This window comes from Lissotriton helveticus, chromosome 7, assembly GCF_964261635.1.
Source record: "Lissotriton helveticus chromosome 7, aLisHel1.1, whole genome shotgun sequence".
Classification (NCBI taxonomy): domain Eukaryota; kingdom Metazoa; phylum Chordata; class Amphibia; order Caudata; family Salamandridae; genus Lissotriton; species Lissotriton helveticus.
The window spans coordinates 1,923,543,569-1,923,556,096 of NC_136068.1; the positions used below are offsets into that span (position 1 = coordinate 1,923,543,569).

A 12,528-nucleotide genomic window follows, 5' to 3' on the forward strand; every position below is an offset into this window, starting at 1 on the left:
TTGCAGGTCTCTCTACGCCCCCCGTCGCCATCTCTAGCGGGGTATCAGCTTTATCAAGCAAATCCTCGGAGCTCATTACTCCCTCAAATCCAGTATCCTCTGCTAATATCTTTTCGGGCCTGTCCGGTAATAATACTACTTGAGGGATCACCTTAAAGAAAGACCTCAGTGATGGCGTTATTTTTTACACTGAGGCAGGGTTTTAACCTTTAGACCCTCTGGCAGATTTGCAGGTATAAGCACGCTTTGCTTTAACCTGGCCTGTCAGATAAGAGGAGGGCTTCTTTTTGCTACTACTGAGGCAATCTGGGGTAGGATTACCACCCCCCTCAAGCACCACCGTTTTTATTACAGATACAACCTTACCTACACCATCTGCCGTGGATATACTTGGGCCAGCATCCAGGGGCAGCCTAATATCTCGGGGCAGAGATTTATTGTTCTTGTCTTTACTGGGTCCCCCCCTTACGAACCTTGTATTTATTACCTCTCAGATTGTAAACTGCCTCTAGCCCATTACCGCCGTTATCACAGCCTCCACCTTCTCTTTGCTCTCGAACCAATGTCAGCTCTCCCACCTTCGACGTCCTCTCATCAGCAATCCCAATCGCCTCCACCTCTGAAACGGCAACAATCCCTCGGCGTCCAGGAAGTAAGCCACGGATGGGGCGCCCTCGTCGGAGCTCCAGGGCGGCCAGGCACCACACCAAACCACCAGCCAACACCAGGGTGCACCCCCGGCGCACGATATCAACCTCTTGCCGGTAGCCAAACTCAGCAGCAGGAATCCTCTCCACCACAGCGGCGTTCGCGGGTAGAAACGCCCTCTCCAGACCCATCGAGCAACAACAAGAGAGGGAGCAGGTAAAAAATAAACGCTGATTTTAAATGCGGTTATTTTAATTATCAAGCATCGGGCGCATAATTTTCATCTAACTAGCAGTTTTATGAAAAAAACGCATTGCAATCCGACCTAGTTGCGATGTATTCGCTCCAAACGGGAGCACACGAACAGAGCGCCGCAGCGGTTCAAGCGGCCGCCGCCATGTTTTCCCCCGACGATGAGTGGGTGCATCAGTGTCACAATGAGTCTGTGATTGGTTGCATAAGTCTCTCACTCAAAGTAGCTACATGAGTGCCTGTATGCATTTGTAAGTAAGAATAGGACTCCCTGACTAGATCTGTGTGTGGATACATGAGTGTCTAAGTGGATGTCTAAGTGGATGAGTGGGTGCATAAGTCTCAGTGGGTCTATGACTGGCAGCATGAATGTCTAAGGGGTTCTGTCAGTGGGTGTGCAGGTCTCTGAGTGGGACTATCAGTGGGTGCATGAGTCTCTACATGTATGAGTGACTGGGTGCATAAGTCTCTGATGGGATCTGTGAGTGGGAGTGTGAGTGACTGTATGGATGTGTGTGTCTGAGTGGGTCTGTGAGTAGGGACGATTCCTGGTGGCTGGTCAGGCAGGGAGCTGCACCCACCGACCACGCACGCAACCTAGGGTTCATCCTAGACTCATGGCTATCAATGACTCAGCAAGTCAACGCCGTCTCCTCCTACTGCTTCAACATCCTCCACATGCTCCGCAAGATCTACAGATGGATCCCCACCGTGACCAGAAGGAGGGTCACCCAGGCCCTCGTCAGCAGCTGTCTGGACTACGGCAACGCCCTTTATGCGGGAACCATGGAACTCCAGAAATTACTTCAATGCATCCAGAATGCCTCCGCATGCCTCATCCTCAGCATCCCCCACCACAGCCACATCACAGCCCACCTGAGAGAATTGCACTGCCTCCCCGTCAACAAGAGGATCACCTTCAGGCTCCTTACCCACGCTCACAAAGCACTCCACGGACCAGCATACCTCAAAAAACGACTCACCTTCCACACCCCGAACTGCCAGCTTTGCCCCACTGACCTTGCCCTCGCCACCGTTCCACACATCTGCAGAACGACAGCCTGCGGCAGATCTTTCTCCCACCTCGCCACCAAGACATGGAACACCCTCCCTGTCCACATGTGGCAGACCGAAGATCTGCTGACCTTCAGGAGACTTTTCAAGCCCTGGTTGTTCGAGCAGTAACAGCACCCCCCCAGCACCTTGAGGCCCTTACGGGTGAGTAGTGTGCTTTACAAATTATTGATTAATTGATTGATTCTGAGTGGGTATATGAGTGTCTGAGTAGATCTGTCAGGGGGTGTATGAGTGTTTCAATGGGTCTGTGAGTGAGAGTTGAAGTCTCTGAGTGGGTGTATGAGTGGGTACATGCATGATTGTCTGAGTGGGTCTGTGAGTGGATGTGTGAGCCTTTGAGTGGGTGCATGTATATCTGAGTAAGTTTGTGAGTGTACGAGTGAGTGACTGAGTGAATACGTCTCTGACAGGGTCTGTGACTGAGTGTGTGAGGGACTGTGTGGGTGTGTGAGTAGGTGTATGAGTGTCTCAGTGGATCTGTGAGTGGGTGTGTGAGTATCTCAGTGGGTCTGTGAAGACATAAATGAGTGTGTGAGTGGTTCTGTCAGTGGGTGCATGAGTATCTGAGTGGTATGTACATGGGTCATTGACTCTTCGAGTGAGTCCGTAAGTGGGTGCATGAGTATCTGAGTGGGTCTGTGAATGGGTGCATGACACCCAGGTGGGTCTGTGAGTGTGTGTAAGAGTCTCTAAGTGGGTATGAGACTCTACAGATGAGTCTTTGAGTAGGTCTCTTAGTAGATACATGAGTCTCTGAGTTGGTCTGTACATGGGTCTATCACTTTTTGAGGTTTAAAGAGCCTTTTCACTCACATAAATGCTTCTTCTAAGGACCCTTTAGTGAACCAGTTCTCTTTGCCCAGTCACGAACCTTCAACAATCACCAACAACAGCCATTCTAGAATGATACTTTAATGACATCTGGTTGGGTTTTTACCCATTGGCACCTTTAAGGCTTGACACAGATTAGTAACAAGACACATTATCGCAGTCCTCTGGTGTCTACTGAGTGACTGCATATAAATGTTCTTTCTGAGCTCAGTTTCCCATGGGGGGTGCAAACTTAACATTAGGAGAACATTGGGATAGGTGTCTCTCACTGTCAGTCACACATTTTGGTATCCTCGGTGTAGGAAGCTGTCTTTTTATGGCCTAGTGCCGATGTAAGGGCACAGCACCCAGACAACCTTTATCGGTTTACAGGGCTTACTTTAATAATCCCAAGGCTCTATTTGTGGTAGTGTGGTCGAGCAGCTTAGATTTATCAGAGGAGAGAGTTACACATTTGTTGGCCACATATAGTCAATAAATGGTTCACACACTCAAGAAGAAATCGGAGACCAATTTATAAAAATAACACAGATTTTATATGAATTGAGACACCACAATAATCTGAATCAGGTAAGTACTTTTGGAGTTATTGATTTTGCAAGAAAACTGTAAACTAGTCAAATAACGTTTTTGGAGGGATGAGGTTCGAATGCGATAATGCTATCCTATGAGAGGGAACAACATACACAGCATACATATACTTGCAGTCAGTCTTTGGAAATGGGTTGACAATAAACATAGATGAAACAATGATCTGAAGTCCATTGAAACCAGTCCCACCCAGGCCTAGTAAAGCAAATGGTCTGTTATGACAGCTGTATGAGCACAAAGCCTCATGGATGGTCTTTTGTCTTCATTGTTGAGTAGATCATTGATAGTTGTAAAAAGCCCACAGGAAAGAATAAAGGAAAAAGACTGCAGACTTGTGATTTAAGGGTGAATAAAAAGCAAGGGACATTACATATGTGTTGGTTGTCAGATTGAGCCTTCCAAGTGAAATTAGAAGTTTCTCTGTCAAAATTAATTTTGAGTAACTTTTTTGACTAAGTGCAGACATTTTGAAAGAGCTGGTAAACACATTTAAGGAAGAACATTGATCAATATAGTTTTTTTTTCATAAATTGCAAACATCTGAGAAATTGGTCTGCCAATACAATACGGGAGGCAAGATAAGAGGAAAACACTCAATTCTACCCGTGAGCTGAGGTGACACATGGGAGATCATGGAGGAAATTATAAGGAGGAGTATTGAGTAGGTCTGCAGGTGAACCTGCAGAGCCTTCCTCAGGGTGAAAGCCAAAGTGAAAAAGAAATCCATGCTCAGCCAATATCGTGGAAGAAGGGGAAGGTATTTGCTTTGGTCTGTGACAATCCCGGACATCATGGTGATCAATGCTCCTGGTCACTTCTCCAGCCTGGCATGACACTAGAAGTTCTAAGGGGTGATGGAGGACACCTGGAGTTCTCCTGGGCTTGAGATTCTGGTAGCCCAAGGCAGAGCCCGCTGGGCGCCTTCTCTCAGCTTAGGATTGCTCAGGATGAGGACCAGTGAATGCAGGGATGGGTAGGCGCCGATCACCACTGCACAAAGGCAGTTTAGCCAGCTGTCATTCTGTAGGATCTCAGAGACAGAGACATTGTAGCTGGCTACAAAGGAGGCATAGAAGAGGAAAAAGATGATCATGACCGCCATTGCTCTGCAATGCGCCTTTATCGAAGGATTTCTAAATCCACCCATTTCACTGCCTTTCATCCGCAGGACGTGGCGCCTAAGCGAGCTGATTAGAAGGGCGGCTGCAAGCCAGAAGAGGGAAAAAGGCATTAAGGACCCCAGGGTGTAAACTATTGTCCAAGATAAGTAATTAATGTTGGAAGTAAATGCAGGTGCAATGTTATTTTGTGAGGAAGTCGAGGACCCGTTGCCAAATATCACATTGTTGTCCACCATGAAAGGAAGGCTAAAGGCTAATGACACCAGCAGGGATCCCAGGAGCAGGAAGGGCAGCAGCTTGGAGAACCTGATCTTCAGGAAGGAGAAGGCCGCGTTGGTGAAGTTGGCGATCTTGACGCAGTAATAAACGCAGAGCCAGGAGGCACACCAGAGGCTTGAGGAGTTGAAAAACATCCAGATACTCGATATAGGCTTGTAAAACCTGTCCTGCATCAAAGTCCAAGGATATAAGAACTGTAGGACATAATAAATCATCACTATGCACTGGAAGCCTAAGCGTGTCAAGCCCAGACTGCCCAGGATGAGGTTGGACGGGCAGAAGGACGGTGTCTTGAAGTGGTCCATGATGTTCACAATAATGAGGAAGCCATTGGCCGCGGCACCAATAGTGATCTCCATTGATAAGACGGCCAAGCACACTACGACACTTACAGATGGCATGATTAAACAGCAGCCACAATTCTAATGTGTGCTTGGAGCCGATGTCCTGGGAGATTAATCTTTCCGTAGCACTGTGGAGCTGAATCCCAAAGGTCTTTCTTCTTCATTAAGGGACAGACACACCACGGTGGACAGCATTCAAATAATATATTTCCCTTGGCTTCTTCTTGAAGTGGAGAGGTAGAGACAAGATGCAAATCTGTGATGCTCTACCTGAAACCCAAGCCTCCTCATCCCTAGGAATATTTGCATATATATCGCCATCTCTCTTTCTACATCAAAAGAACACACGCATGACATCTGCAGTGTGATTTGAACAAGGTAGAGCTACTGAGCTTTTGTAAAGATGACAGAAGGGCCTTAGCTTCTTGGCAACTTCATATACTGACCATGTTGGAACTGGCCCTTTCTGGTTGGCGGAGGCAGTACCCCAGCCAGGCAGAACCTACCACTCTTGTCAGGGGCTTGTGATTACACTTACTGTATAACCTGTGTGCAGTGATGCAGTTGGAACGATGCATTTGCTTCCAGATCATTGAGAGTAAACGAAAAAGTATTTTCTGTCGTTGAAGAAGAACTTTTAAGTTGCTGGGCGGTAGACATCTTCAAATGTTTATTTTGGGGGAGAAAGTTTACACTCAGGACTGACCATAAACCATTAGTCAGCATTCTTGGGGGTATGGCATTAAAGATCATACACCAAGGTTGGCTAGATTAAGTTCAAAACTTTTGCAGTACAACTTCAGTGTTGAATACATCCCAGGTGGGAAAAATACAAGGGCGGACTACCTATCTCGGTCTCGTATTAGCATCTCAGATTATCCAGTGAATGTGGATGAAGATGACGAAGAGTGTTTGATTGCCAGCATTGATGTTTGTCATGACACTTCTTTAACAGAACAGGAGTGGCTTGATGAGTCTGCAAGGAATGAAGATATGGAATGTGTCAGGAAATATTTTATGGGGGTAGGCCCTAGGAAAATGCTTTGCCTTATGGTTTACAGGCTTATTTCAAGGTTGTGGATGAACTTTCCATCGGAAAAAAAGGGTTTCTGGTACGAGGTGACAAGTTTGTACCTCCAGTTGCTCTGAGAGATCATATTATTCTCTGTGGTCATGAGGGACATTTAGGTCAGACTATCACCAAGAGGAAGATCAGAGACCCGGAATGGATGCTGCTATTATAGCCAGCATGCGCCCTTGTGTTATGAGCGTCACCAATGATAAAGGTCTAAAAACGGTGCCGTTCCTCTTCAAACCGTCAGTTTACTTGAGTGTGTGTGGCCAAAACTAGCTATTGATTTTATCGATTCTTTCTGTATATTGCCACGAAAATGCAAATTTGCCACTGTAGTTGTGATTACTGTAGCAAATAGGGGGAGGTGAAATTTGTGGAGGAACCCAACACTTCCGCTGTTGTCAAATTAATAAAAAACTTGTTTTTATGAGAAGGTTGTCCGAAAGAGATTATCTCCAACAATGAAGTCTAGTTTGTGTCAAGGAAAATGAAACATTTTCTGGACAGCAATGCCATAAGGCACAGATGCGTTGCTCTGTATCACCCCCAAGCAAACAGATCTTGTCATAAAAATGAACCACACCCTGGTTGAATGTATACAGTGGGCTGTGCAGAACAAGGTTGAATTGTGCCAGCTGTGGCAGACATGTTGTGGTCGCACAGGTCTTGTCCCAACGCAGTCTCTGGTTTGTCTCCTTTTGAAATCATGCGAGGGTCTGTGCCAGCTTCTAGGTTATGCCCTGCATGGTTGAGGGAGGTGTCAAGCTAAATGTGAGCGAATGGTTGGTGTAGATAACATTGTAAGACCTAGATTTGAGAGGTATCAAGCTAAAATGAAAAACCAGTATGATGCAGCGCACAGGGTGCGACCTATTAGGTCACACCTTGCATTGGCGATTGGGTACGTGTTAAAGATGAATCACTGACAGAATATCGAAGTCCTATCTACATTAAGGTAAGAGCAAAAATATCGGGAGAAAATATTATAAAAAATATTGTTGTAAAAAAGATCTATTTTTTTAATGTTTAAAAATAATATAAAATTAAATAAACAATAAATAAAATTAAATTAAACATACTTAAAAATATATTTAACATTATAAGTAATACATATAATATAAAAAAAACCATATATATATTCACTGAAAAAACCATAGGTTTCAGGGCTGTTATAGTTACCTGGACATTTCACTCGTAGAAAACGATTGAAATTCCTCCGTTATAGTTAGTTCTGCTAACTATAACTGGCACGCCCACAATCCACTGCTGATGATGTCACATATTACATCATTCATGACATGGTCAATTACATCACTGATGACATCTCAAATCACATCACTGATGACATTTCTACATTTCTACAGTTTATTTTTTTAAATTACATTATATATTTTTAATATAAATTGAAATAAAAATGTTTTTTAAAATATTGAAACTGAAATATTGTTTTTTAATGTATAGGTGCAGAACTATAAGTGTGTTGGTTAGTTAGGGGACTGCGTGCATAGTGGATAGGGGTTTGAAGCAATCCATGTGCTAAGGCCTGACTCAGTGCATGAGTACTTGGGTACTGACTGAATGATTAGAGTACTGCAAGGAGAGTGCCTGGGTGAATTTATAAGTGTTTGGGTTTTGGCGCAGTGAATGGATTAGTACATGGTGCTGAATGGGTCACTGGAGGAATGCAAGGGGAGTGACTGGGTGTTTTCTGGAAGTGTATGGATACTGACTGGGGAATTGAAGGTGTGAAAGACACGTGTGTAGGTGGTTAGAGGACTGCATGCACAGTGGATAGGCATTTAAAGCAGTCCATGTGCTAAGGCCTAGCTTAGTGCATGAGTATGCAGTGAATGACTGAATGATTAGAGTACTGCAAGGAGAGTGCCAGGGTGAATTTATAAGTGGTTGAGTTTTGGCGCAGTGAATGGATTAGTACATGGTCCTAAATGGGTCACTGGAGGAGTGCAAGGGAAGTGACACAGTGTTTGCTGAAAGTGTATGGATACTGACTGGGGAATTGAAGGTGTGAAAGACAAGTGTGTAGGTGGTTAGAGGACTGCATGCATAGCGGATAGGTGTTTGAAGCAGTCCTTGTGCTAAGGCCTGCCTCAGTGCATGAGTACTTGGGTATTGACTGAATGATTGGAGTACTGCAAGGAGAGTGCCTGGGTGAATTTATAAGTGCTTGGGTTCTGGCGCTGTAAAAGGATTAATACATGGTGCTGAATGGGTCACTAGAGGAGTGCAATGGGAGTGACAGGGTGTTTGATGGAAGTGTATGGATACTGACCAGGGAATTGAAGGTGTGAAAGACAAGTGTGTAGGTGTTGATGGACTGCATGCATAGTGGATAGGGGTTTGAAGCAATCCATGTGCTAAGGCCTGACTCAGTGCATGAGTACTTGGGTACTGACTGAATGATTAGAGTACTGCAAGGAGAGTGCCTGGGTGAATTTATAAGTGGTTGGCTTTTGGCGCAGTGAATGGATTAGTACATGGTCCTGAATGGGTCACTGGAGGAGTGCGAGGGAAGTGACACAGTGTTTTCTGGAAGTGTATGGATACTGACTGGGGAATTGAAGGTGTGAAAGACAAGTGTGTAGGTGGTTAGAGGACTGCATGCATAGTGGATAGGTGTTTGAAGCAGTTCATGTACTGAGGCCTGGCTCACCACATAAGTACTTCAGGAACTGACTTAATCATTAGAGTACTGCAAGGAGAGTGCCTGGGTGAATTTATAAGTGTTTGGGTTTTGGTGCAGTGAATAAATTAGTACTTGTTGCTGACTGGGGCACTAGAGGAGTGCAAGGGGAGTGACAGGGTGTTTGCTAGAAGTGTATGAATACTGACTGGGGATTTGAAGGTGTGAAAGACAAGTGTGTAGGTGGTTAGAGTACTGCATGCTTAGTGGATAGGCGTTTGAAGCAATCCATGTGCTAAGGCCTGGCTCAGTGCACGAGTACTTGGGTAGTGACTGAATGATTAGAGTACTGCAAGAAGAGTGCCTTGGTGAATTTATAAGTGGTTGAGTTTTGGCGCAGTGAATGGATTAGTACATGGTGCTGAATGGGTCACTGGAGGAGTGCAAGGGGAGTGACAGGGTGTTTGCTGGAAGTGTACGGATACTGACCAGGGAATTGAAGGTGCGAAAGACAAGTGTGGAGGTGGTTAGAGGACTGCATGCATAGTTTATAGGCATTTGAAGCAGTCCCAGAGCCTGGCTCAGTGCATGAGTACCTGGGTCGTGACTGAATGATTAGAGTACTGCAAGGAGAGTGCCAGGGTGAATTTTGTAAGTGTTTGGATTTTGGTGCAGTGCTTACAATTTTTTCAGTACTGGTGGTAATTGACTCTGACTAACCAGTCCTAGAGCCAGTGCTATACTAAAAGACACTTAGAATACAGTTAAAACAACTACATACACTAGGGGAACTCTATGCGTTGGGGTCCCCTGTGATTAGAATGACATCCTCTGTAAGCCGCTAGTACATAATAGGGCAGGGGGATTAAAACTACCTCTTAAAATGAGCCACAAGGCGCGTTTGCACACTGGTGAAGGGAGGGGGTGCTGAGCTGATGTGTGCAAACACGCCCTGTGGCCGTTTTAATTCGGGGGATGAAGTCCCCTTGAATCTTGAGTGTCCCTTGGGTCCAACTAGCCCACCAGGTATCTCCAGTTAGCGCCACAGAGCTGCGTTGCAGAGAGGTGTAAAAAAACTACACGGCCTAGACCACCTCTGTGCCACGCAGCACAGTGGCGCTTACTGGAAGCACCTGGTGGACTAGTTGGCCACCAGGGCCCCACAGGATTGAAGGGGAATTAGTTCCCCATTTTAAAACCTGCCACAGGGCGTGTTTGCACACGTCACCTCAGGCCCCATCTGTGAAAAAGTGCCATCTTTCTTGCATGGTATGCCCCCAATTTCCGTTGAATTGCTGATGTGCTTTGACTGAGTGTGCCCTGGGCTCCTGCCAATCAGGTGCACAGGGCATGTGCTCCTTCCCTAAAACTGTATTGAAGCTGAAAACCAATTGGCATCTCTGGCCGCATGCCAGCCCCTGGTAAATGGTACCCTAGGTACCCAGGGCATTGTGACCAGAGAAGACCCCTAAGGGCTGCAGCAATTATTGTGCCACCCTTAGGGGCCCGGCACCCTAACACCCACACACTGCCTTTGCAGACTGAGTGTCCTGGTGCAGAACTAAATAAAGAGTTGACATGGCAGACATCCCTGTGTGCCATGCCCACAAACCCACTGCCCTTGCATACACCAGTCACCCTATGCCAGTGGTGTGGGCACATGTGCATGAGCGCTGTGCACCCACAGTACCCAGTGCAGTGATGCCATTATGTATATGGTGCTGGGAGGTCGTCATTACGAACTCCACATCACCGTAATGGCTACACTTAAGACTGACAAGTTTGATATCAAACTGCTCAGCACATTAAACCCACACTGGTGCCAGTGTGGGATGTAATGTAAATGCACTACAGAGGGCATCTTAGAGATGCCCCCTGAAACCTAACCTACAATCCACATCTTGTCTGAGAGGCTGCCTAGGCTGCCACGCAGCAGACATGTTGCTGGACCCCTGGGTGGAGAGCCCCTCGCTCTCCTAGGCCTGAAACAATGCACATACTGGGCGAGGGGCTAGGACTCCTACCCCAGGATGGGCAGGGGGAAGCTTCAAAGACATACCGCCGTTGTGAGCTTCTCCAGACCATTTGCTGTACTCTGCAACTGGCCCCCACCGGTTCTGAACCCCACTCTGACGGGAAGACTGGCAGGAAACCCTACATCAGGAAAGGAGGTGGGCCAGCCTGTGCCAACTCCACCCATCAGGTGGGAGAGGCAAGGTGAAGCACAACTCGCCTCGGCCATCTTGAGGATGGGGAGCCCTGCCCAATCAGAGATAGGCCCCTGCCCTCTCCCACAGGAGAGGAGCAGGATAGGGGATGTACTCACCCCAGGACAGGGACCTATTGGTCCCTGCCCTTCCCCTACCTGTAACACCCCTAAATTAAGTATTTAGGGGCACCCTGAACCTTCCTTCCTCAGATCCCGATTTCAAAACAAGAAAGAAGACCAAGAAGAAGAAGACCTGCAGTGCAGCTGCTAAAAAGAGGAGGACACCAACTGACTTGGCCCCAGCCATACAGGCCTGTTGATCCTTGAACCTGCTCCTGCTAAATCCCGGCGTCTCCTGCGGACAGCAACCTCAAGAACCCCGGAGGACCTGCCTGCCTTGACCCTCTTAGAGACTGGGACTCCAACGAGCAGTGGCTCTGCTCAAACAACAACACTCCTGGTGCCAGCCAGGAACCGCAAATCCAGCCCACTCTGCACCCACCAAGCCCGGCCTGTGCCCGAGAGGACATATACCCTGAGAACGTCCCCCCAGCAATTCTGACCTGGAATCCAGTGCCCATGAACCCTCCTCGACGACCCAGATGATGCCTGCAGACTCAGAACCAGGGACCCCTCCAACCACGACTAGCAGAGGGTAAGATTTCCCGATGTCCAAAGACACCCCTACATCCGGTTCCCTGTCTCCTGTGCCCAACCCCAGTGTGCCTAACTACCCTCCAAGATCCCAACTTACCCCTCGAAGTGTTGGTCACTCCTGAAGATCCACCGTCCCCGTGTCTGCAGCCTTTGTTCCCTTTTAAAGATCTCCATTGAATAACATTGAGCGCCCGATGGCTCAAAAGCACCCTGCACCCAGCCGCCTGAGTGCCCCTGGCAGTGCAACCTTTGTCCTATCCTACGTCCCCCTTTGCCCTGAGCAAGTGACCAGGAGCCCAGCTCCCACAGCCGCGTGGCCTGCTAGCCGCCAGCCACCAACCGAAGGCCCCCTGCTTCTCAATGGATAACATTGGGCCTAACGACCTCTCCACCCAGGCTGCCCCAGTGCCGCTAAGGGTGTAACAACTGAACCTACCTGACCCTGGGAGACCCCTGAGTCTAAGCCCAGAACCTTAACTCTGCCAGTCGAGTACATACCTAAAATCCGATAACTCACTTTTCTTCATAGGCTAACATTGACTGGTTTCACTTGGAAATTAAGTGTGGAGTTTTACAACTTTAAAATATTCATCTAAAATCAGCCAAACTACGAATTCCGATTTACTCACCTGTTATCAGGAGAGACCTCACTGCTGCATATTTGAGCTCAGTACTGATCCTGAAAAGTAATTCTAACAGTACTTACCAGTTACTTGAATTTCCTTCCATAGGATATCATTGCCTGCTTTTTGCTGAAAAAGTTTCTGTGTCGATTTTTGAAACTTACAAATATTTTCTAAAAA

The 12,528-nt window shown here is 47.0% G+C and overlaps 1 protein-coding gene across 1 annotated transcript; it reads right to left on the reverse strand.

Moving 5' to 3' along the window:
• Positions 1 to 4,243: 4,243 nt before the first annotated feature.
• On the reverse strand, positions 4,244 to 5,200 carry LOC144769980 (taste receptor type 2 member 2-like). Its single transcript, XM_078654175.1, has one exon. The coding sequence runs from the start codon at positions 5,198 to 5,200 to the stop codon at positions 4,244 to 4,246; it is 957 nt and encodes a 318-aa protein (XP_078510301.1).
• Between the last annotated feature and the right edge of the window lie 7,328 nt (positions 5,201 to 12,528).